The 27,133-nt window shown below is 42.1% G+C and overlaps 1 protein-coding gene across 1 annotated transcript; it reads right to left on the reverse strand.

Annotated features, from left to right (window-relative positions):
• Positions 1–1,783: 1,783 nt before the first annotated feature.
• LOC309381709 (pregnancy-specific beta-1-glycoprotein 9-like) lies at positions 1,784–20,036 on the reverse strand (the record flags this gene model as incomplete). Its single annotated transcript, XM_081932996.1, has 7 exons — positions 19,912–20,036; positions 19,286–19,312; positions 17,668–18,009; positions 15,829–16,158; positions 7,272–7,298; positions 4,502–4,822; positions 1,784–1,797 (listed from the first exon to the last, which is right to left on the reverse strand). Exons 1-7 carry the CDS (start codon positions 19,934–19,936, stop codon positions 1,784–1,786), a joined length of 1,086 nt encoding a protein of 361 aa, XP_081789122.1. The 5' UTR covers positions 19,937–20,036.
• Positions 20,037–27,133: the final 7,097 nt, after the last annotated feature.

Raw genomic sequence — 27,133 nt, forward strand, 5'->3', positions numbered from 1 at the left:
CAGGAAAACAAGGAATGGAAAATTACAAGCGACTTACGAAAGCAAATTACAGGTGGAAGGGCAGGAGGTGGCAGTACTGAAGGAAATTCCTTTTAAAATATTGAGATCCAGAAAAGATTATGCATTCCTAGTTGATGAACTTAGAAATCGCCAGATACAGTATAGATGGGAGGCCCCAACCGGATTGATGGTGAATTATTTAGAAGAAAGATATCGTCTTAATTCAGTTTGGAAGGCAAAAGATTTTTACACTAATGTACTAAAGGCTGGATATCCACCATCTCCAGGATAAATCCAAAAGAAGAATCCAAAAAATAACAGCATGTGAGATAGTAAAAAAGGTTATCCACTTAGGAGTGTATATTACAATTTTAAATGGGAGATTCCATAAGTATAATTATGACCATTATGGCACAAAATATAGATAGAGCTGGATAAATGGGAGAACTTACAATAGTTTTTGCTGGGAAGGATAGTAGTAGTAAAATGAAAGTCTTGTTTAAGTTTATATTTTCTCTTTAAATGATACCAAGATTTTTAAAAAAGGAGGAAAAAAGATGCAAAGATGGAAGAATGGTAGAAAGGTATTGATAATTTTGTTTAATAATGATGGGAATATGGGAAAAGATTTGGATAAGCAATGACAAATTTATGCAAGATTAAAACTTGATAGAGAGTTTTTATAAGATGTTTTATAGATGGCTTTTAGATCTTAAAAAGTTAGCTTGTGTGTATCCCAATTTATAATTTAATTGTTAGAAACGTGATTGTGTTGATGCTATGTATTATTATGTATGGTGGATTTGTAAAGAAGCTAAAGCATTTTGGATAAAAAATATGGTGGATTACTTAAAATATTCTCAAAAAGAGGATAAAGTTCACTCTTCAGTTGTTTTTGCTAGGTATAATTGCAGACTGTACAATTATAGAGACTAATTTGATTCTGAATTTAATAATGGCAACACGATTGCTGGAAGAAGGAAGAATTGCTTACTATTCAAGATTGGACGTTAAAAGTAGCAAATTTAACAGAGACAGCTAAAATTCCAGCATATTGGAAAGACTACTCAGAGGAGAAACACAAGTTGGAATGGAGAAGATGGATTGACTATATTCAAAATAAATTTAGGACTAAGGAACTTCAATTAGATTATGAATGAATAAGGAATGTTATAGTTTATCCAAATTTAGCTTAATAAAAGGGGAGTTAAAGTACAAGAGGGAGGCAAGATGTTCTAGTTAGTTAGCTTATGTTAGTGTATGATTGATTGTTAAATGTTTATACCCTGTATTTTGCTCTGGGAAGTTGCAGGGAGGGAGGGTTGGAGGTGTGGCAGGGTTGGGGTGGAGGGAGGGAAGGGGAAGGGGAAATATCTGTAAATTTTACTAAAACTTTTCGATAATAGAAAAAAAGAATGATATCTAGGCCTAATAAGTGACTGGGCCAAGACAGACACATTTTGCTGCAATCAGGGATGACTCTGCTGCCTCCTTTTGGATTGGGGCACAACTTCACTGTACAAAATCCTCTCTTCTTCCTGTGGTGTAAGACGGTTCTTCCTTGTTGGTCCAGGAGCAGACGAAATGAAGGAGTCTTGGATGCAGCTGTAGGTGACCTCAGAGTTTTGGGGAAATTTAGTGAAACAACAGGCACTGTTCACACATCCAGTCTCCTGCAGCCGAGGAACCTATTGAGAACAAGGGGTTTCTCCATCAGTTTTCAGCTCTTTGGAAATAAATAAGATTGACTGGTCTGCTACAGCCAAGAAAGATTCCCAGCCCATCAGGTGAAGACACCTAGGGAAGATGTTCAGAAAGATCAAGGCTTAAAGGAGGTAAATCCTGCTTGAGTTTCAGGGTCAGAGTTCAGCTATCTACGAAGACTACAACAAGGTGGTTCAGGCACTCTAAAGCCCATCTGCATCACCCTTGTCTCTACACAAAGACAGTTGGGTGGCTCCAGAGGAGACCCTCAGTGGGGATCCCAGGAACCCGGCTTCACTTGTCAAGACCCTTTCCCGTGGACCCTGATTAAAGTCACCTATGAATCCCATCACCTACCTTGACAGGCGAGGGTCTGGCTGCTCTTGCTGCTTGAGGCTCCATCCCGCCATCATTTCTTTCCTCTTTTTGAGATTGTCCCTGGGAGGGAGATTCTTCCAATAGAATAATAAAAATAAGGATGAAACTACTACTTTCTACCATCCTCATGTGTTATCTTCCCAGATGATATGATCTCTCATATTCATGCTTGGTTCTCCTTTCTTACTTCCCAGGAGGGCTATCTAGGATTCCAGGTAAGGGAACCCTTGAACCCAAAACCTTCACTAATCAAACGAATCAAGGAGAGAAGCAACTTAGAACTGAGGAGGAACTTCCTGACAGTGAGAACAATTAATCAGTGGAACAGAAGTTGCCTCCAGAAGTTGTGAATTCTCCAACACTGGAAGTCTTTAAGAAGAGATTGGATAATTACTTGTGAAAAATGGTATAGGGTTTCCTGCCTGAGCAGGGGGTTGGACTAGAAGACCTCCAAGGTCCCTTCCAACTCTGCTGTTGGGTTGTATTACTTACTGTTCTTCTTCTTCCAGCAATAAAAGGCAAAAGGAACCAGCAGGATTATAAGAGGAAGCGCCACCCAGGAATATCTCCATATAAGTTCTGAATCTTGGGGCCAAACTGGTTTGACCAATAAAGAAGAAGGATAAATTAGTATTTCTAATCCGAACGTCTTAGATGTTCTTCAAGGTTTGGATCATATGAAAACTATAATTGAAATAACCATCTCTTACAGCAAACTCTCAATTTTTCAAGGACCTCACCAGGGAATTTTCTTAGCAACCCCACAGAAGCCATTTGCCTTTCTCCAGGCCTTTCTTTGTCCTTCCTAGTCTAGCCTATGGTGGTGGGACTTCCTGCTGGTCTCTGTTATGTATCGAATGTATATAGTTGCAGTAACTGTGCTAAAGTGAAACTAACCTTTAGATGACCCTAACTGTTAACTGTGCTAAAGTGAAACTAACTTTTAGATAACCTTGTTAACTGTGCTAAATTGAAACTAACCTTTAGATGATCCTAACTGTTAACTGTGCTAAAGTGAAACTAACCTTTGGATGACCCTGTTAACTGTGCTAAAGTGAAACTAACCTTTAGATGACCCTAAACTGTTAACTGTGCTAAAGTGAAACTAACCTTTAGATGACCCTTAACTGTTAACTGTGCTAAAGTGAAAATAACCTTTAGATGAACCTAACTGTTAACTGTGCTAAAGTGAAACTAACCTTTAGATGACCCTAACTGTTAACTGTGCTAAAGTGAAACTAACCTTTAGATGAACCTAACTGTTAACTGTGCTAAAGTGAAACTAACCTTTAGATGACCCTAAACTGTTAACTGTGCTAAAGTGAAACTAACCTTTAGATGACCCTAAACTGTTAACTGTGCTAAAGTGAAACTAACCTTTAGATGAACCTAACTGTTAACTGTGCTAAAGTGAAACTAACCTTTAGATGACTCTAAACTGTTAACTGTGCTAAAGTGAAACTAACCTTTAGATGACCTCAACGATTTGGAGGGAAATGTAGAACATTAATATTTGGGCGGGCTTTTTCTAGTTCTATGATTGGTTAAGGCCCTGTGGGCCTAGAGCAGCGATGGCAAACCATTTTTGGCTCGGGTGCCAAAAGCGAGGGGGAGCGCAGGGGGGGTCGTGTGCAGGCGTGCCATACCGATAATGCAATGCGTGACCCCCAGCACGCATGACAGGGGCACACCCCCCCATTTTTTCATGCTTTTTTCGCCCTCCCCAGGCTCCAGAGGCTTTATAGGAGCCTGGAGAGGGTGAAAACAGTACCCTCCACCCCCCGGAGGCCCTCCAGAGGCTTCAGAAGCTTCCCTGAACCCTCTGGAGCGCAAAAAACCAGCTTTACGGGCAAACCGGAAGTTCAGGAAAAGACTTCCATTTTGCTCATAGTGCCGGTTTAAGCCCCCCGGAGCCTTTAGGGGCCTTCCAGAGGCTTCCCTGAAGGCTCTGGAGGACAAAAAAATGACCCCTCCCATAGGACCGGATTTTGTGCTCCGGAGGCTTCAGGGAAGCCTCTGGAAGGCCCCTGAAGGCTCCGGGGGGCTCAGGGAGGCTGTTTTCGCCCTCTCCAAGCTCCTATAAAGCCTATGGAGCCTGGGGAGGGTGAAAAATGGCCTCATAAAAAGTCTAAAGTCAGCTGGCCAGCGCACGCATGCGCGCTGGCCAGCTAAAAGGGCAATGCCTCATGTGCCCTGACAAATGGTTCAGCGTGCCACCTGTGGCACGCATGCCATAGGTTCGCCATCCCGGGCTTAGAGTATAAATCACAGGCAATTGCCTGCAGTTCCTCAGTTCCATTTGTGAGTCAATAAAAGCTGTTGCAGCTATGCTGGTCTGGTTCTTGCCTACTGAAGCCCACAACACAATAGTCTCACATCCAAGAATTCATCCCATCCATCCTTCCCCTGACGGGCTCACCTGTGACCTTCACTCCCTGGCTCCAAGAAGTCATGACCCAGCGCCCATTTATATTTTCCTCATAACTGCAAGCAAATTCCCCACTGTGGTTGAAGGTGGCATGCGGGATTCTCAGAGAGCCATTTTGAAGAGGATCTGAGAGATCACTGGACTCCTTCCTAAGACCTTCATAGCTGCTGGTGATCTCCACCCCATCCTTGTAGAAGTGGAACTTCTTCTCTGCGTTGTCTCCTTCCGTTGAGCAGAGGAAGAGCAAGGGGTCACGTTCCTTCACCCACTGGAAGAACGGATCCACTCTCAGCACGGGGGAAGAGAGGCCGTCTGCATAAAATGTTCACAAGGGAGATAAATTAATGTCTACTGTGAAGCAGAGAAGTTTCCTCAAATCATCCACAGTGCCTCCTTGTGAAGCAGAGAAGTTTCCTCAAATCATCCACAGTGCCTCCTTGGCCCTAAGATACCATTTGTATGAAGCAAAGCAGTAATATTTTGTAAAATGAGATTTAAAGTGGGGAAAACAAGAGTGAAAATTAATTTTACTTTAACTTAAAGGGGAAATTACAATAAACCTTTTCTTGCTTTTAAAAAAAACCCTGCCTCAGGTCAAGAAATGAAACCTCCCCACTTTTCCCTCTCTTGCTGTACTGCAGTGACTATAAAAAGCACAGGGCTCAGGTTTATTTATGACGGTTTCATTTTTGGTAAAAAGTTTGTTGTGAATTTTCTTTGCTTTAACTCTGCAGGATCTAATAACAGAGTGTTAAATTAGAGCCCAGAATGGAGATTTTATTCCTGGTTGTGGCAAACAAAAAATCATACCTGTAATCTATATATATAAAAGCCAAGTACCACCCACTCATCACGAAATCTCCACAACCGTAAAGCCTATAAACTTGAAATGTGTCACATATGTTCCTCTTGGCGTCCACGGGCTTGCTAAGAAAGGATTTTTCAAAATGACCATCAGATCATTAGTATTTCTTATACAATAATTAACAAGCTCTGACGCTAAGGAGTTCTACTCCCACTCCCCATCTGAAAAGAACTCTGTTCCAACTGCCAGTTGCCTCACATTCCGTTACCTCATTTCAAACTGGCAGACATTCCACTCCTTCTCTCTGGAGTGGTCTGGGCCCCTTATAGTACTAAACATTGGTACCTCACCAAAATGTCTACGCCTTCCATCTATGGAACTGCTATATTTTCATAGGTTGAGCATTGGTGCTGCCTTTGATTTAAGTATTTCTCGGCAATAAATATTCATCTTACCAATGATTGAGAAGACCAACTGGTTACTGTTGGGAGAAAGTTGGCTTCCTCCAGATGATCCCCAGAACATACATGTACATACTATCTTTGTTTGGCCTGAATCCAGATCCGCAGTCTTCAGAATGAGGGTATTTTTATGGATATCTTCCTGTTTGATTGGTACGTCCGATTGATCCATGCAGTAGAATAAGAACGATTTTGCAGAAGATCCCTCGGGGAGGGAGCAATTCAAAGGAATCTCTTCTCCTTTGATAATGACGGTGTGTGGAAGAGATGAGGACAGGCTGGGGGGCAGAAGAGCTGAATCTGTCCGTGAAGCAAAGAAAAGAAAAAGAAGCCTTGAGTCCTTCCTTCTGATCTCTTCCTGGAACCAAATCTCTACCCCCGAACATCCACCCCGATTCCCATTTCTAAACAACTCCGGAGATCCTTGACTGACCGATTGTCTCTTCTCCAGGTGAGGACAATTCTATGGCCCTGCTCTCCTTCTTCTTCCTCTAAGCCAGAAGTCTTCCTGACGGATTCACTGAGAACCACTTCCAACCTTTCAACCAGGAAAACCTTGGAAACCACAGGAGGGTTGGAGTTTGGTTTTCTTGCACCGCAAAATCAGATCAGAGCCGGCATGGCAAGCGAGTTTTCCTCAAGAACCAGCGCTGAGACCTCCTTCCTATTCTTTCATATACCTTAATATGTTAATATATCTATATATTATTCCCCTCTTATTTCTATCTCTGTCTTAACCTTTTACACCCACACCCACCCACCCATGCTGCTGCAATATCCTAAGATGTTTCTTTTCTATTTCCCATCTTCAGCTGTTTTATTATTTATATTCCCCTTATTCGTCTGTTCTGTTTATGTTAAAGTTTCTTCCTTCCTTCTTTCATCATTCAATGTACACTTCTAATGCCAGTCGCAATCATTTGGGCATTTAAAGTGCATCCATTCATATTCTTTCCAATCCTCCAATTTGTGTAGATCTACTATTAATAAACACGTTTACATTAAACTATATTGTTTTCATTTTCTAATCGTTCATTGTTTGATTTTATCATTTCACCGCTAATCATATTTTATACACGTTCGATAATACCATCATTCAAGCTCTCATTTTCCAATTGATACGTAATTCTTATTCATCATTTTTACACTCTTCATATCTATTTATATTAAAATATTTATCCTGATGTTTATTACACTACATACAAAATAATTATCCAGTCTATATAATTCTAATATTAGTACACATTATGAAGGTATAATCCTGGAAAATCTTCTAGTCTTTTTCTCCCCTTATCCATCATCTCTTGTCCACATCCAAGCTTTTAATCTTATCTCTCTCTTTTGGCTTGTCTTCCATATTCTTCTCTTAAGTCTTTTACTCCAATTCATTCTAACTCTATATTCCGATTCCGTGATCTAAGAAAACCATCCAGATGCAACAACCACAGCCCACATTTTTGTGAACACAAATAAAGTGTGTATGAGGGTCTCTTACCTGCTCCCAGGAGGATCCATGAAAGGACTGAAAGAGAGAAAGAGGGAAGGTGGAGTTAAGAGAAGGAGAGATGATCCCAGACAGTGCAAGACTTTCATCCCCTCCATCCTCAACTGAATCTTCTTCTCTGAATGGATGCATCAGATGAGATGAAGGAAAAAGGGTCTTCTCCCACCCATGTTCTGGCCTTTGGGGGTCATAAGAGTCCCCAAACCATCTGTATTATGTCTGGGATTAGCTTGAAGTACAAAAAAGGAGACTATCAGGAGTATTTTCACTCCAAAATTCAGCTATTCTGATGTCTTCAGTTCTCAGTCGTTTGAGAGGAGCAGGAAGGAGAAAGGGGAGGCCCCTTATACTCAACACCCCTCAATGTGTCCCACAGAACGACCCCTTTCTTTGCTCATCCATTGCCTCAACTTCCTAATCTCTTTAATTGACTTTGAAGCTGCAGTTTTGGGTCTTTTTCTGGGTGTTTCTGGTGGGAGGAAGAGAGACTGCCCTGCATCCACCCAAACTCCCTTTAGCTCAGATGGTCGTAAATCAAGAGACACAATTGTGGGGAGGCAGGTAAGTGCCCCCCGTTGTTCAAATTGCACCAAAATAAGAAACAGGAAAGTTCTTGTTTGCTGAGAAAGATCTAGAATAAGAAAAGAACGTGGGAGTAAAGCAATTGTCTCTTCAGCGAGGAGGAAAGTCAGATTGAGATGGCAAGTAGAAGAAAGAGGCCCCAAACCTATCATCCAAGGGATGGTCTCCATCTTCTCTTCGGGATTCCTGGGAATCTCTTCTTGGCCTCTCTGTCTCTCTCTTCTTCCTTCCCCAGAGAGAGTCAGAGATGCGACTTCCCTTGAGTCAGTCCTCCAGCGTAATGACCGAGGGAGGACGTGCGTCATTCATCCAGCCCAGGTTGCAGCTCAGCTCCTCGGCCTTCTTCACCTCACTAAAGCCTTTTCTCTGAGAAGCAGTTCACTGCCCCCATCCTCTCTTGCACCCAAAGAGAATGAAAAATAAAAATAGCCATCCGGTGCGGTAAGAGGTGTGAGATGATAAAAATAAAACGCACAAATACTTTCAAAATCATTTTATCAGAAGAGCGTTATTGCAAAAATGGCTCAAATTTTTTTTTAAAAAACCCCACTATGTGAAAATTCCGAATTGGCTATCACCGACAGAAAGGTCGACCCATCCAAATTTTATAGATTTGAACAAAATGCTAAGATATGGAGACTTAATTGATAGACAGGGAAACGTAAAAACAATTGAAGAATTGGCAGAACGGAACATGCAAGTTGACTGGCTAACTTACCTTCAAATCAAAACTAAATACAATAAAGATACCAAATTAGATGACATCGAAACAGAACCACACAAATTGGATAATTGGATAAAATTGTTCAAAGATCAGATAAAATGTTTTATAGATGGCACCTGGCACCAAGAAGTTTAGGTAAAATCTCAACAAATACCTCCCCAAAATGTTGGAAATCCAAATCGATACACGGAACGTATTACCATTTATGGTGGACCTGTGAGGAGGCTAAAAAAATCTGGAAAAAGATCAAAAATTGGCTGGAGGCAATAACGGGGGTTAAAAATAGAATGGAAACCTGAAATCTTTTTATTAGGAATAATGTCTGCAAAATACAAAAAAGAAATCCAGTATTTAATACTACATATAATTACGGCGGCAAGGATTGCCTTTGCCCAGAAATGGAAAAACAAACTAACTCCAAGTGAAGATGAAATAATAAGAAAGGTTATGGATTGTGCTGAAATGGACAAACTAACTAAAGAAATTCAGGGAAAAGAAGAATCAGAATTCTAGCAGATATGGGATAAATGGTATAGGTGGATGGAGAAAAGAAAGAAGAATCAATGAAGGAATGTAACAAATTCCTTTAAGAATGGTGAAACTCAAATGAAATATAATTGAATGGGAAATAATATAAGGTGAGCGCTATTGATTGATAATTGCTACTAGAAAGAACAGGAAGGTCCTGTTTGTATTGCATTGTGTAAATGTGTTGTACGTCGAAGTTTTGTTTGTGTGTATTTTACATGTTTGTTAATAAAATTGAAAAATTAAAAAAAAGAGGTGTGAATGACAAGAAGCCAAGATGTCCTTGCTTTTTGCAAGACCTAAATGCCAGCCTTGTGTACCTGACCTGATTCGTTCCACTTCTTCTCCTAAGCCCTGCATTTCCAAAGGGGAACCATACATCCGTGCCATCAAAAGAAGAATAACGCATTAATAAAGAAACACTTCAACTGGCAATATCATCAGAGAACAGTAGGTTCGACTGAAATAAGCTCTTAAACACGTTGGCTGTGTTTTAAAACATCAGAATGTTGCCTTTCAAATTTATCAGTCCCTTCTTAAGAGCATCTCTGATGGGCCTTATGGTCTTCCAGCTATTGGCTTTGATGAAGGTCCATCCAAGACCTCATCACTCCCAGATCTTTTGGGACTATTCCCCTCCTCAAATCAAGGTCTCTTCAAACCAACCTGAAGAACCTGGACATCAAGAAGGAGAGGCCTTTTGGGGTGGAAATGGGCCAGGTGTTTGAGAGGTATTTCAAAGGGAAGTAGAGGTGACATGTTGAATTTTGGTGGAAGGAAACCATGAAACGGTTGGTGATCTCAAGAGGCCAGAGCCATTTAACAAAGGCGAAAGATGAGAGGTGGACACAGTTGGGAATTCTTGGCCTGAATGGTAATGACAAACTAAGAGACCCCAAGATTGAAAGGAATTAAGGAAGAGAGAGAGAAAAAGATTGGCTTTGAGGACAGAAGAAGACACAAAAATGGGGGGGGGGTGTTTCCTTATGACTGTTGATGTTCCATCATGAAATCTCCCCCCCTCAACATTCCTAAATATCTCTCCTTTTTTCCTTTCCCCAGCACTAAAAATAAATGGAAGGGGAGAAGAGTTCTCCATAAACCACACTTTTTAAAGTGTGATAATCAGCTCCTGGGGGTTGCCAAATATCTCTGAGGGAATGAGCTGGTTGACTTTTTGTGGACCCTTGTGGGAAGTGCACCCCAAATGGACAGTGCCAGAAACCTCACAGCACCAGAAACCTCAGAAGCCCTGCTAAATGGCTGTTACAAAAGTCACAGAGCTGACAACAGAAACACTTAAGTAGAGCCATTAAGATAAGAGGAATCAGGCTAAAAATAAACTCTCCAAGGCAAAACTAGAACTCCCTGTTTTTCCAGCCCCCTGACAGGATTCACCCCCAGGATAGAAAAGACAAAGATCCTGGGACAGGATTAACACATTAAGGCAGGAAGACAGAATCCAAGGCAATCACTTTAACTAGAGGTACACAAATAACCCCATCAAACTGTAGGAGCTTCCAAGGAAAATCATGTATAAGAAGGCATGGACTTGCCTACCCCCAATCTGCTTGTAAACCAGGAACTCTCGAGCTGTGTCACTTTTTACTTTTTGCCTTCCTACATTAAAAAAATTGCACTTTCTGGCAACTGGCTTCTGCATCCATTTCTTCTCAGCATCTGTCGTGTGTCCCAGCTGGGAACAAACTGGGGAGATTTCCTCCAACAACCTCTATAAATGCTCAGAATAGTAATTATCGGCCTATATGCATTACCCTTCTTGTGTGGATATTTTCCAATGGCCACTTCTGAGACTTAATTGTATCTTCTTCCGTTCCGGCTGGACAACATTTTCGTTTTAATCTTTGATGTGAAAAATCCTCTCCATGTCTGGAAAAGGCCAGTCTGTCTTTGGCTGGTCTCAGAAACAAAAGCTTGAAGACTTTCTGGATACTTCTTAAAGTATCTTCCTCCTCCTCCTCCTGGTTTCTTCAAGAAATCCAGAATGGGGACATTGGAAAAATCATCTTGGATGAAGGCAAGTGCCAATAGCATTCGTACTATTGTCGAAATAAACTACAGAGTCAAATTGGTCACCAGGAGTTGAGATCCTCTCGAAGGAGATCTTGCTCATTAAAAGACATAGAAGGTTGGATCCTGGCTTAAGCAAATTTGACACGAGAAGCTGGATCTTCCCATTAAAGAATCCCAAAGGATCTCGCTTTCTTCCCTTGAAGGATCCAAAAGAAATCTTCAGGCCAGCCCATCAGCTGTGGAATAACCAAGGCTGCCTTTAGTGAGAAGTGGATTTGAGTGACAGATTTATCTCCTAGCTGAGCATCTTTCCTCTGGTGCTGTTGTTTTTTTTAAACCATCCAGTTGGAATTGCCAATAAGGATCCAAAAGAAAGCAAGAGGGGAAACAGCTAATTTTGTCAACTGCCAATTTTAGTTTTGGGTTTTGGTTCTGTTAGTAGTTTTCTGATTGCTTTGCTGCAGGAATCTTAAGCTGCTTAGACGTGTTTGATTGAGGCACCAGAGAAATAGCAGAGATAAAATTAAATCAATAGGGTTCTGACACGGGGCTTCCCTATAAAAGGGCTGCTGTCAGACTCAACCGTCGCTGGGTTGTTCTCACTTGTTGTACTTAATAAAGAGCTGTTGTTCCCTTTAGCCTGTGTGTGCCTATCCATTACCCGATCTAACAGTTTCCACACAGTAAGATTTCCAGTTCATTTTTAACAAAATAAAACCCATAATTCCCTTATCCAACTTAAATCTTTATTTCAGCTGTTGGTAGGTAAACCAATGGCAAACGTAACCATCCGATTCAAGTCCTTTCCTTGTTTTTGTCTTTGAAGATGTTTTGCTTCTCATCCCAGAAGCTTCTTCAGCTCCGATAGAACAGTAGGGAATGGGAGGATGTACAGTATATTCCTTGCACACATCTGGCAGTTTGCATCCTTTTAGAGCTGGGGTGTCAAACTCAAGGCCTGGGCGCTGGATCCAGCCCACGGGGTGCTTAGATCTGCTTAGATGCAGGGCTGCCCTGGAAACTACGAAGGACCAGCCTGAAGTGCCTCTGCCAGCAAAAATGGAGCATAGGAGGACTGCAAGTGGCTCTTCTGAGCTCCGTTTCGCTGGCAGAGGTTGCAGGAGGCCATTGCGGACAAAAATGGAGCTCGCAAGGTTCCAAGGGCAGAACTCCCAAGCTTCATTTTTGCCGGCAGAGGGTTGCAGGACACGGTCGCAGCTGAAAATGGAGCTCAGGAGCTCTTGGATGGCTAGAACACAAGTTATGTTGAGCTGGCCATGCCCACCCCAGCCCCAGAAGGTCAAACACAATTTTTGCGCGTGCAAAATTTTTCGGTAGTCATGCCGGTGCAGGAACCCACCCCTGAATGTGGGGATCCAGAAACTATCCTTGATTTAAAAACAACAACAAAAACTCTGCTCTTGAATTACATTCTGGATTTTACAATGATGGGGACCCCACCCATCACCTGCGCCGGAGACCCTCCTTCTCCATCCTGGACTCATCCGCAACTGGACCCAGAAACTGAACTCATTAACTCAGAAATGGAGGCTTTCCCACAGCACATCTCTACTTTGGCTTTTATTTTGCTTTTTCTCTGACATTTAAGCTTCACTGGAGATCCCAACTCCATGCAACGTGAAGTCATCAAAAACACCGAAGGAGGGAAAAAAGTGATTGTGGGCTTAATAAAACATATCTCTCAGAAATGTGACAGTGAGAAGGGGGTCATCACTTAGGAGGACCCAGAAACACTCCAACTCCTGCACATGCATGTGTGACCCCCCACCATCCACACGCATGAGGGCACCGCTCCCCACGCATGTGTGCACATCTCCCAGCAGAGACCCCAAAATCAGCCGATTGGCTAAAAAAGTGTAGGCACATGCGGAGGGGATTTGACCTGAGCGACGGCCTGCAGAGATGGCTCCGTGTGCCCCCTGTGGCATGACTGCCATAGGTTCACCATCGGAGTTATAGGAGAGAGATTAGATTGCCCCTATAGATTAAAAGGCCAATTATGAAGAAGATTTAAAAAAGTATGTTACGAAGAGAAGAAATTATAATGGAAATCTTCTCCCCAGCGGGCTCAAGTCTATATTGAGATAGAACTGAGATTCGGTGAAAATATTTACATTTAGTAACTGAAGCAGTGACGTTTGTGCAGAGAGAACACGCCATTATACCTGATTGATTGGAGAGTGCTTGTGCCTGTGTGAGGCAATCTGTGCTGTGATTGGTTCCTGGGGTGTGGAGGGAGAGGTTCCCTTTTTTCCCGCCTTTTTCTTCTGTGAGCTCTGTGATTTACCTCACGATGTTCCTGTTGAGCCTGACTAACTTTTTTGCTCTGTATATTCAGGGAGTCCTCAACTTTCGACCACAATAGAGACCAAAATTTCCGTTGCTAGGTGAGACATTTGTTAAGGGAATTTTGCCCCGTTTTAAGACCTTTCTTACCTTTCTTAAGTGAATGGCTTTAGTTGTTCATTTAGTGACAAAGGGACTTTTCCATTCACTTTGCTTATCAGAAGGTCGCAAAAGGGGATCACGTGACCCCGGGACACTGCAACTGTCATAAGTATGAGTCAGTGGCCAAGCCTCTCAATTTTGATCATGGGAATGACCAATGTGGAAAACGGTCATAAGTCACTTTTTTCACTGGCGTTGTAATTTCAAACGGTCACTAAATAACCTGTTGTAAGACAAGGACTAGCTGTAAGTTGTAAAATGTATTTATTTGTGTAAAACTACAAGTTTGTGTCAGCGTCTCTGACTCCATTTGGACACCAGCTGTGCAATTCCCTGTCAGACTCCTACAATAAGATTATGCCCAGGATTTTGCCCTATTTGATGTATTTTCTGCCGTAAACCGAAGTTCAGCTGCCCCTCGTCATTTCTTCAAGGGTGATGTCCATATCTAGGCCTAATAAGGAACTGGACTGAGAGAGGCACATTTTACTGCAATCTGGGATGACTTTGCTGCCTCCGTTTTGGTTAGAACACAATGTCACTGTACAATATCCCCTCTTCTTCCAGTTGCGTAAGACGGTTCTTCCTTGTTGATCCAGGAAGAGACGGAGTGAAGGAGTCCCGGATGCAACTGTAAGTGACCTCAGAGTCCTAGGGAAAGTGAGACAATAGAACAAATGAGCTGGAAGGGACCTTGGAGGTCTTCTAGTCCAGCCCCCTGTTCAAGCAGGAGAACCTATACTATTTCAGAGAAGTGACTGTCTCTAGACTCTTCTTCTGAGAAGCCATTGCTCATTCTGCCTGCAGGTGAGGAATCCACTGAGAACATGGGATTTCTCCATCATTTTATAGCATTTTTAGAATAAATATGATCGACACATCTAGAAAGATTGCCAGCCCATCAAAGAAGGAGAAGGATTGACCTTCAGCATCAGACCTGACCCAGACTATTTTCCTGTCTCATATTCTGGAGGGTTTGGAGATGCTCTTGAGAAACCCACATGGCCAATCCCCTGAAACTTCCCCCCGACACTTAATTATAGGAATCTTTAATGCCTTCTAAGAAACTTGGCTTTTGAAAAAAAAATCATTTCTGTTTGTGTGGGCTTCAAGGCCATTCAATTTCTTGGCCAACACCCAATTGTGTAGACGGAAAGCCATAAAGAGAATTACTCGGCTTCCTCACTTTTAAAGAAAAATCTGGTACTTGCAAAATTCCTAAATTCTTTGGTTGAACCTAAGCAAGTCAAGAAAATTAGAGCAGATGTTTAGAGAGCTCAAGACAAACAGTCTTTATGGAAAGTAAATCATGTTTGCATTGAAGGGTTGAAGTTCAGAAGCTCTGAATCCTATCCACATCATTCCTGTTTCTTCATGGCGGTTGGGAGACTCCAGAGGACACCATCAATAATGGGGATAAAACTTGGTTTCGCTCTCCAAGGTAAACAGACCTGTAAACATATACTTCCCTGATTAAAGTCAACCATAAATCCCACTAGCTACCTTGACAGGTGAAGAACTAGCTGCTGTTGCTGCTTGAAGCTCCGTCACTGCAAGATCATTTCTTTCCTCTTTCTTTTCCACGAGCTGAAATTGTCCCTGGGATGCTGATGCTTCCAAGGGAGAAATAATAATAATAATGATTAAAAAAGAAAGATAACATGGCTTCTTTTCATCGATCTCACATATTGTTTGTCCTTCTCTCTCTCGGGCCTTGCTCTCCTTTCCTGCCTCCCCAGAGAATCTCTCGGCCAACATCTCCAACCCCATCAGGAGCCACATCTAGGACTCCAGGTGAGGGAACCCTTGAACCCAAACCCTTCACTTACTGATCTTCTTCTTCCAGCAATAAAAGGCAAAGGGAACCAGCAGGATTATAAGGATTATAAGAGGAATCGCCATCCAGGAATATATCAAAATGGGATCTGAATCACGGGTCAAAACTGGTTTCAGTAACGAAAAAGAGAAATGATTTAGTATTTTAGGCAGAACATTTTTACTCTGCCTGTTATTGAAGGTTTAAAATCCATTAAATCTACAAATGAAACAGACCCCCCTTTTTTTATCAAGCTCAGTTCTGGATTTTTCATGGACCTCTCTGTGGAGCTAGTTAACAACCCCACAAAGCTCATTTGCTTTTCTCCAGGACTTTCTTTGTCCTTCATGCCTTTCATGGAGGTCTCGAGATTGAACCAAATCCAAATCTCCTACCTGGCTCAACTGTGACGTTCACTGCCTGGCTCCAAGAAGACTTGGCCCATCGGTTGCTTCTCTTTTCTTCATAACTGCAAGCAAATTCTCCATTGTGGTTGAAGGAGGCATGAGGGATTCTCAGAGAGGCATTTTGAAGAGGATTTGTGGCTTCACTGGAGGGTTCCAGAAGACCTTCTTCCCTGGAGGGGATCTCCACCCCATCCTTGTAGAAATGGAACTTCTTCTCTGCATTTTCTCCTTCCGTTGAGCAGAGGAAGAGCAAGGGGTCACCTTCCTTCACCCTCTGGGACAACGGATCCACTCTCAGCAATGGGGAAGGGAGGCCATCTGCACAAAATGTTCACAAGGGAGATATATTAATGTCTACTTTGAAGCAGAGGAGTTTCCTCAAATCATCCAGAGTGTCTCCTTGAATCTAAGGTACCATTTCTATGAGGCAAAGCAATGATATTTCAGATAATGGAGGTTAAAATGGAAAATAAGGAAGGAGAATGAATTTGACTTTAGCTTAGAGTGAAAACAACACAAAGTCTACACCTTTTCACACAAGAGAGACTGGACCAAGAAATCATTACCTCTATCTTCCCATCACCTGAATCTTCCAATTGAAGAAAAGCAAATTTCTGTAATAGGCAGCAAAGTACAGAAACTATATAGGTACCGTAGGTAAGTATGAAGCATACAAGAGTCAAAAAGGATTAGTTGTTTCTGTAATTGTTCTCCCCTGCGCCTGACCTAAGCATAGTACCCAAAATTGTCTGCTACAACATCCTACCTGCCAATGACTACTTCAGCTTCAACCACAATAATACATGCAGGGGACAGCGGGGACAGAGAACTAATAGATACAGAACATTTCTGTCCCCAGCAAACTAAAATTCATAGGGTTATCAGTGCATGTAACACAGATGTTTGTGCGGGTAAGATTATCACTCCCGCTGTCAAGCAAAACCAAGCATTTAATAGTGAGTGCCATACCATGTGCATGAATCATACAAGTGGCAAGAAAATAGGGGAAGTCAGGCATAACACAGGATATGCATACAGTAACCACAGGGTCAATCAAAATGGACTCAAATGTCTATACACCAATGCACAGAGTATGAGGAATAAACAGGGCAAATTAGAAATTCAAGTAAAAGAGGGCAGATACGATATTGTTGCCATTACAGAAACTTGGTGGGATGAAACTGACAAATGGAACATACAGCTAGAAGGATTTAAATTATTTAAAAGAAATAGACCAAATAAAAGAGGAGGTGGAGTTGCACTATATATAAGAAATAACTACGTCTCTACAGAAATAGAGCACAACAATGATGAGAACTATCTTGAATGCATTTGGGTCAATATTAAAGTAGGTAAGTATGAAGCATACAAGAGTCGAAAAGGATTCGTTGTTTCTGTAATTGTTCTCCCCTGTGGTCTGACCGAAGCATAGTACGCAAAATTGTCTGCTACAACATCCTACCTGCCAATGACTACTTCAGCTTCAACCACAATAATACATGCACAAATCATTGATACAAACTCAAACTCGATTGCAGAAAATACGACTGCAGTAACAGAGTGGTCAGCGTGTACATTTTTGTCAAACTAATAAATAAAATAAAATAAACAATAAAAGCCCATTGGGGGGAATATTTTTTTTCCCATTGAAAGAATGTCCTGCTAACCATTTTTTTACGGGGGGCGTTATTTATTTAACGATTTATTTGATTTTTCATATTCTGTTTACTTGGTTTATTTTTGAAAGGTCTATTGTGCACTTTCATAGGTTGAGCATTGTGTTACCTTCTGGTATGAATATTTGGGGGTAATAAATATTCGTCTTACCACCCACTGAGAAGACCAGCTGGTTACTTTCAGGAGAAAAAGTCCATCCTTTAGATGTTCCCCTGATCTTGCAAGTGCATATTATCTTTGTTTGGCTAGAGTTCAGATTTCCAGTCCTGAGGTTGTAGGTATTGTTATGGAGATGTCCATCTTCAATTGGTAAGTAGGATTGATCCCTACAGTAGAAAAAGAACTTCATTCTAGTAGGTCCCTCTGGAGTCCCTGATTCGACTCCCTTGGGGAGGGAGCAATTCAAGGGGATCTCTTCTCCTTTAATAACAAAGTCGTGTTGAATAGACGAGGACAGCCTGGGGGCTGGTAGAGATGAATCTGCCTGTGAATCTGAAGAAAGAAAGAGAAACCATTGAGTCCTTCCTTCTGATCGCCTCCTGGAACCAAATCTCTACACCAGAACATCCACCCCAATTCCCAGGTTGACTCCCATCCATCATCTGCTCTGAGGACCCTTGACCCATGGCTTCCTCTCGCCAGGACAGAACGCTGCAAATGAAAAGTTCTCCTGCCCTCGATGGCTTGCATGAAGGTCCATCCAAGTGCGGGAAGCCCTCCCACCTTGTAGAGAATGAAATATTTTGGGGAATATTAAAAGAGGTAAAATATTATATTTTCCCAAAGGGCTAAATGGAGAAAACATGTTCTTAAAGGCAACCCCGCTCTTCCTGCATAGTAAAACAGCCTCCAGGAAATGCCTGAATCTTTAGAGATGGAGATTTGGTGCCCATTAAGAAATCCTGGCCAATCCATTCATAAACCAAACATCTTCAGCTCCAGGGTAATGGGATTAAGAAGGACAGGACATGACCTTTAGGAGATAATATGATGAAACCCACCACCGTTAGGATAGCAAAAGACACAGAGCTCACTACGTTGCAAAATCCCCTAGTGACATTTCAAACATTGCACAATCCCCAGCAGCATCTCAGAAACTGTATAAAAATCCATGCACCTATCAAGCTAATTTTTCAGCTGTCCCAGAACCACATGCTACTTTCCAATCAGCCTCCATTTTGTTTCCAGCACTTTTCTCCCACTTTGGAACTGAACCAGATGGATTTTTCTTCCTATGCAAAATTTCAATCCATCCCGATCTTTTAGGACCATCTTCCATTCTGCTCTCCTTACTTTGCAGGCCCTTCTTCGTTTTATATTGGGAGAAGACGTTGTTGAGGTGGACCTTTATTAGAAGGGTCCATCTTAGACTCACCAGGGACATGAAGAGAAGGATTTGCAGGGTTATCTGGTAAAAACAGCTATTCATTCTTCAGTTTGACAAAGTTTATCAAACCAAAGATTAGATAATCTTGGGTTGGCCCTTCAGGGAGACTCAGAGATGTATCTCCATGAAGGGAGGTACCTCAACAGGGTTTGATCATATCCATCTTAGATGCCTCCTGAAGAAGCAACAAGGACTGGATTCGCCCATTGCACCAACCCAAGTGGAAAAGAACAGCAGAGCAGCTGCACCCACAGAGATGGAGTTTTCTCCTTCTGAATCACTCTTTGGGCTTTCGGTGACCTTCTCCGTCCTTCAGAGACCACATCAATCACAGTTTAAGTGTTTGTGAAGAGAAGCAAAGTCTGCACGAGGGTCTCTCACCTGCTCCCAGGAGGATCCATGGAAGGACTGAAAGAGAGAAGGAGGGAAGGTGGAGTTAAGAGAAGGAGAGGTGATCCCAGGCTCTGCAAGGCTTTCAGCTCCATCATCCCCAACTGAATCTTCTTCCCTGAATGGATGCAGCAGATGAGAAGCTGCCCTGAAGGAGGAGGAGGAAGGGGTCTTCTTCCAATTATGCTCTGGCCATTGGGGGACTCATAATAGTTCCCAAACCATCCTTACCAGTTTTGAATTATCATTAAGGACAGAAATGGAGTCCAGGAGGGTTTTCTCTCCAAAGTTCAGCCATTCTGATGTCCTCAATTCTCAATCATTTGAGAGGAGCAAGAGGGAGAAAAGGAAGAACGAAGAAAGAGGTCCCAAACCTATCATCCAAGAGATGATCTCCATCTTCTCTTCAGGATGAAGAGGACCGGAGATACAATTGATTGGGGGGTGGGGAGGCAGGAAAGTACCCCTTTTATTCCACTTAACAGAACCAGGGAAGAAGAATATCCTGAGAAGGATGTAGGGGGGGACGACAATACATGGGAGTAAAGATATCAGCTTTCAGATGAGGAAAAGGAAGAGTCAGATTGAGATGGAAGAAGAAGAAAGAGGTCCCAAACCTATCATCCAAGCGATGATCTCCATCTTCACTTCAGGATGAAGAGGACGCTGGTCTTGGCCTCTCCGTCACTCTCTTCTTCCTTCCCCAGAGAGATTGAGAGATGCAACTTCTCTTGAGATAGTCTTCCAACTCAACGGCCAAGGGAGGAGCTGCGTCATCCACCCAGCCCAGGATGCAGCTCATCTCCCCTGCCTTCTTCAACCACACCAAAGCCTTTCTCTCTACAGCAGAGAACTGCCCTCATCCTCTCGGCCTCTCTTGTGCCCCAAGAGAATGGAAAATATAATAAAGACAACCATCCGGTGCGGTGAAGGGTGAGAAAGCCCGCATCCTCTTGGCCTCTCTTGTGCCCCAAGAGAATTGAAAATAAAATAAAGAGAACCATCCGGTGCGGTGAAAGGTGAAAGAGCAAAAGAACCCAAATTGTTCACCTCTTTTGGAAGGCCTAAACTCCTACCTGTGTTTCTGGCTCCAAGTCTTACCCTAAGCGACAGACGTATTCGAGCCACAGAGAAATTGATAAAGCATTCTGCAGTTATATTCCTTTTTAGGATCTTTGGCCTGCCACACTCTCTATTTTTTCATTCTGCTGTTTCATTTCGTGTAGTAATTGGGAGGGGGAATAGAAAGGAGTAGAATTGTGCAACGTGTTGTTGTCCTTCTTTTCTAGAAGCCCAAGGTCATCTTTTCTCTCTGCATCTCTGCACCTGACCGGAACCAGCTAGGTGGAGATGCCAGGTTGACCGAAGAAGATTGGACCATGTGATGGCTTTATGGGCGTGGAGAGAAGATCATGAACTTTCAACTGGGTGGATCCCCAGGAAGCTTTTAGATTTGGGATTCCACAGTTTGTTGCCAACATGTCTGTCTTATTAAATATGAACTTTAAGGATAGCTCTGCCTTGGGCTCTGATTTAATCCTGCATGATATTTGAAACGCTGACATCATGAGAAATTTAGATTGCAAAAGAGCAGCTGGTTCTGCTGAAACAGTTCTGAAGATGGCTGGTTGGGCCTTTAAACGGCAGAACGATAATCCTCATTGTGATGTGTTTGAAGGACCATCCCAAACCATCATCTTATTTCAATAAAGAGTTAAAATTAGGTTATGTGTTATATGTTTTCCAGGATTTTGGAATGAGCACAAATAAATATCCTGGACTTGAAAACTAACAGCCAAATGTTTTCTTTTTAAAAAAAATAAAATCTGTTACAGAGTTTATTTTGGTTTGAATTTCATGGTAGAATGAAAGTGTTCCCCAAAACCACTCTTGCTTAAATCTATGACTTTGGTCTTGATTTGCACCCCTAAATTTACAATTTTATGAAGAAGGGACTCAACCCACGATTAAAATCATATTACTTCAGCAAGACCTTTTTGTTGAAAGTCAATCGGCATATGTATTTATTCTTGTGCGTGGCACAAAGCTTTTTTGTGAGTCTACTGGCTAAGAAATATTGGAAAAGAAAACCCACAAGATGCATCTCTTTTTAAGCTTTTATTTTGCTTTTTTTTTCTCTGACATTAAGCACCCCGAAGAACATGCAGCTTTTCCTGTGGCTTCAGACAAACATGGACAGGAACTTCCAAGAAGGGGGGAAAAAAACCCCATCATCTTCCCTCCCGCACTTGAGAGTCAGATGTGAAACCCCCCCCAAAGCATGAAGATTCACCTATGACCAGGTAGATGCAAGGGAAAAGGTAGATGCCAGGTAGATGCAAGGATGCCAGGTAGATGCAGGGGAAAACCTATGACCAGGTAGATGCACCCCTCAACTAGGCTTCAAGGTAGTTGTTTGATGCCTCAGGCTTATCTCTCTATCCAAATCAAGGTCTTTTTTTTAAACCTTTTATAAAGGCCAAAACACAGCCAAAGTTGGAGCTGAAAGACCTCAAGAATCAAAATCCTGGCCAACCAATCAACCCTGGAGCACACATGCCCTTAAAGATTTGCTTTTTCCAATATATTAAAGTGCCAATTCAGAAGAAGGAAGAAGAAGAAGAAGAAGAAGAAGAAGGAGAAGGAGAAGGAGAAGGAGAAGGAGAAGGAGAAGGAGAAGGAGAAGAAGAAGAAGAAGAAGAAGAAGAAGAAGAAGAAGAAGAAGAAGAAGAAGAAGAAGAAGAAGAAGAAGAAGAAGAAACAACCACCAAAAAAGGAAATTACAAACACAGCAAGTCAACTCTTCCCAGCAGGCTCAAGTCTACAGATAACTAAGATTCACAGAATAGGGATGGTGTTGAAGATTTCCCCATTTTTTTATGGGCTTTCTCTTCTGCCATTTATGACTTTTTAAATTTTATTTATTGGAGCTGAGCTGCATCTCATCATTTTGGAATACAGAATAGCAGAGGTGGAGGGGACCTTGAAGGTCTTCCAGTCCAACCCCCTGCTCAGGCATCAAAAGTATACCATTTCAGGCAAATCTTAAAAACTCCCAGTTGTGGAATGTGGAGCATTCACAACTTTGGGGGACAATTTGTTCCAGTGATTAATTGTTCTAAATGTCAGGAAATTTCTCCTTAGTTCTAGCTTGCTTTCCAATTCCTGCCAAATTCCCTCTGCAGAGACTGAGCCATGAATTAGCCTCTGGTTAAAGGAGGAAGGAACCAAGAACTCCTCATTCTTGAAGGCTGATGTCCATATCTTCACCTAATGATAAGAGGCTGGGCCAAGAGAGGTACATTTTGCTGCAATCAGGGAAGGTTTTCCTGCTTCTGTTAGGATTTAAAGGCAGTTATAGTAGATCATCTCCTCCTCTTCCTCTTGACCAAGATGGTTCTTCATTGTTGGACCAGGAGGAGGCAGAGTGAAAACATTCTGGATGTTGCTGCAGATGACTTCAGGTTCTGGTGAAAGAGGGACATTGTTCACTCATTCAATCTGCCTGCAGCTGAGGAACCTCTTGAGAACATGGGATTTCTCCATCATTTTACATCATTTTTAGAAATAAATAAGGTCGACCCATCTGCTATCGCCCAGAAAGATTGCTAGCCCATCAAGGGAAAGAAGAATTGACCTTTGGCATCAGATCTGACCCAGTCTATGTCGTTTCCTACCTCAGATTCCCGATGGTGATGAGGTCCTCCTGAGAAACCCATTGGGACCTTCCCTAAAACTTTCCCTCCAACACTCGATTAGAGAAATCTTTCATGGTTTCTAAGATACTTAGTTTCAACTATTTCTTTATATTCGTTCGGGCTTAAAGTCAGTTTAATTTCTTCACCAACGTATGATCTGTGAAGCTGAAGGCCATAAAGAGAATTATTCTTCTCCATTTTTAAAAGAAATATATAGGGGTACTACAAGGCTTAAATTCTTTGGTTGAAACCAAAGAAATGAAGAAATGTAGAAGAAGGTATTCAGAGAGATCAAGGCAAATGGACTCATGGAAGGGAAATCCTTGAATTGAACAGTGAGACTTCCGAAAACTCCTAACAGTATACCAAGATATAGTATAGAATGTATACCATTTACATTATACATTTTTGTATACTATATGTACGTACAATGTTCTATATATTGTATAGAATGCGAAGGATGTGTGTTTTGTTTTATTTTTTTGATAGTTTTCTTATGTACGATGTACATTGAAGATGGCATTTCATTTCGTTGTACGAGGTGCAATGACAATAAAGTAAACTAAACTAAACTAAACTAAGTTTAGTGTCATGTCATGTCTGTCCATTCCTCTCAAATCCTGACCTGACTCTCCCTGGAGGATTTCTCAGTCAACATCTCCAACCACATCAGGAGCCACATCTGGGACTCCAAGTAAGGGAACCCTTGAACCCAAAAGGCTTCACTTACCGCTCTTCTTCTTTCTGCAATAAAAGGCCAAAGGAACCAGAAGGATTATAAGAGGAAGCGCCATCCGGGCATAACTCCAAATCAAATTGAAATCTCGGTTCCAAACTGGTTCAACTACAAAAAAAAGAAGGATTTTAAAATGTATTTCTTGGTGGAATATTTTTACCATGCCCTGTACTTGAAGGTTCAGATGCTTTTTCATCTACAATTGAAATGGATTCCTCTTGCCTCAGTCTCACGTCTAGACGTACTGTGGGATCTCATAGAAGCCGTTTCTCTAGTTCTTTTTTTGTCCTTCCTAACCTCTGAGCTCCAGCACAAGGCCAGTTACATAAAGAGTATAATAAATAGTTAAATCAGGGGGTGCAAAGCAGCAGATGCCTCCACCCCCTGAAAAGACCCACCTGTGGTAGTCTGACTCCAAGGAGACATGACCCAGTGCCCATTGAGGTTTTCCTCGTATCTGCAAGCAAATCGCAGGCTTTCATTGTTTTGGGCATATAGGAAAGCTACCGACACCTGTGATATTCAACGTCTGACTCCAAGGAGAGATGACCCAGCGCCCAGTTATGTTTTCCTCGTATCTGCAAGCAAATCCCAGGCTTTCCTTGTTTTGGGCATATGGGAAAGCTATCGACATATTTAGGGTGAGGAGCCCGGAGTTTCTGCTGCTCTTCACAGGCTCTTCATGGCTGGAGGTCATCTCCACACCATCCTGGGAGAAATGGAACCTTTTGGTGTTGTTGCTCTCGCTGGACACACACAGGATGGTTCATTTGAACCTTCCTGAAGCTGGGATTGGAGCCGCTGGATAGAAGGGGGTGAGTCAGAGAGACAAAGAGAATGAGGTGGGGGCCCGTGTGCCTAATGGCACGCGAATCATATATCTATAAACCAAAATAGCAATAGTACATTCTGGATTAGTGTGCTTGAGGTTGTGATTTTATTTTATTTCAAAATGACCAGCTTAGTTCAATGTAATAGTTGTTTTGCACCTGTCTTTCGCAGTACTCTTTTCAAATTTGGATACTGTCCCCTTTGTAAACAGATTACTAGTCTACATGGACAGATGACTTATCTAGAATCTCTCATCTGTGCTCTCCAAGCAGAAACTAGGTGTCTACCGCCCCGAGTCCCTCTGGGGAGAGGGGGCGGTATAAAAATCGAAATAAAGGTAAAGGTAAAGGTACTTCAGCCATTCCACTCTATGGAGATGCCATGCTATCAGCCCCCTCTGCCACAAAGATCCTGTAGGAGAAGAGCAGTCTGGACAACCGTGGGATCTGGCAGGTTGAGAGCTGTGAACCATAAACACAAAGCTTTTGCTGTGACCCAGAAAGACAGATATAGCACCCTTGCTGACCGTAATGGGGACACTAAAGAGACAGGTCAAGGTAGTTGTGATAATGATAACTCAAAGAAGCAGGAGATCGTGATCCAAAATGAAGAACTTTCTTTGGAAAGGCGAAAAGGGGAACCAGGTATCACACATCAGTTGCACAAGGAGAGCAAGGTATGCAAAAAGAGAAGTCACCTTCTGGTTGGTGATTCAAACGTAAGGGATGTAAATTTAGGAAAGGATATGGAGGTTTTAAAAGAGGTCAGGTGTCTGCCGGGTGCTACTGACAGCAGAGAAAAGAGGCATATTCTTAAGATAGTCAAGAATGCAAGTAAGGACTGTGACGTTGATGCTATTATACATCTTGGCACAAATGATCTGTCCCAGAAAGATATACTTTCTGTGAAGAACGATTTCCAGAACTTGGGGTATGAACTTAGTATAGGTTGTAGGCTTATCTTTTCAAAGGTTTTACCTGTATATAAGAAACAAAAAGGGAAGGGCCAGTGTGTAGTACAGTTTAATGTGTGGCTAAAGGAGTGGTGTAAAAGAGAAGGCTTTCGTTTTATTAGTCATGATGCCTGCAGCTGGTCCAATGAAAAACTGTACAAAAGAGATGGGTTGCACCCATCCAAGAAAGGGACTGAGTTACTTGGCATTAAATTCACAGATTTTCTTGATAAACATTTAAACTGAACAGTGGGGACAGAGAACTAATAGATACAGAACATTTCTGTCCCCAGCAAACTAAAAACCATAGGGTTATCAATGCATGTAACACAGATGTTTGTGCGGGTAAGATTATCACTCCCGCTGTCAAGCAAAACCAAGCATTTAATAGTGAGTGCCATACCATGTGCATGAATCATACAAGTGGCAAGAAAATAGGGGAAGTCACGCATAACACAGGATATGTAGACAAGGTTCTGAAGGAACTGGCAGACGAGATCTCAGAACCACTGAATTATATCTTTCAGAGATCCTGGAATCGGGGAACTACCAGAGGACTGGAAAAGAGCTGATGTGGTTCCCATCTTCAAAAAAGGAGAAAAAAAAATAGATCCAGGAAACTACAGACCTATCAGCAGACCTCAATACAAGGAAAGATTCTGGAAAAGATAATCAAGCAACGAATTAGCGAACACCTAGAAGCAAACAAAGTAATAGCGAAAAGCCAACATGGATTTGTCAAAAACAGATCATGCCAGACTAATCTTATTGCATTCTTTGACAAAGTGACAAAATTAGTGGACCAGAGGAATGCCATCGATATAGTTTACTTGGACTTCAGTAAGGCATTTGATAAGGTAGACCATAACCTACTACTAGATAAAGTAGAAGAATGTGGGTTAGACAGCATCACCACCAGATGGATTCGTAACTGGCTGACCAACCGCACTCAACGTGTAGTCCTCAATGGAACTGCATCTACATGGAGGGAAGTATGCAGTGGAGTACCCCAAGGCTCTGTTTTGGGCCCAGTACTCTTCAACATTTTCAACAATGATTTGGATGAGGGAATAAATGGGGAACTCATCAAATTTGCAGATGACACCAAGCTGGCAGGAATAGCCAACACTCCAGAAGACAGGTTTAAGATACAGAAGGATCTTGACAAACTTGAACATTGGGCACTATCTAATAAAATGAAATTCAATGGTGAAAAGAGTAAGGTTCTACATTTAGGCAACAAAAATGGAATGCACAGGTACAGTATAGGTGGTACCTTGCTCAGTAGTAGTAACTGTGAAAGGGATCTTGGAATCCTAGTGGACAACCATTTAAATAGGAACCAGCCGTGGGCAGCAGCTGCCAAAAAAGCCAACACAGTTCTAGGCTGCATCAACAGAGGGATAGAATAGAGATCACGTGAAGTGTTAATACCACTTTATAAGGCCTTGGTAAGGCCACACTTGGAATACGGCATTCAGTTCTGGTCACCACAATGTAGAAAAGATGCGGAGACTCTAGAAAGAGTGCAGAGAAGAGCAACAAAGATGATTAGGGGACTGGAGACTAAAACATATGAAGAACGGTCGCAGGAACTGGGTATGTTTAGTTTAAGAGGAAGA

The sequence above is a fragment of the Natrix helvetica genome (assembly GCF_964273705.1).
Source record: "Natrix helvetica genome assembly, chromosome: Z".
NCBI lineage: Eukaryota > Metazoa > Chordata > Lepidosauria > Squamata > Natricidae > Natrix > Natrix helvetica.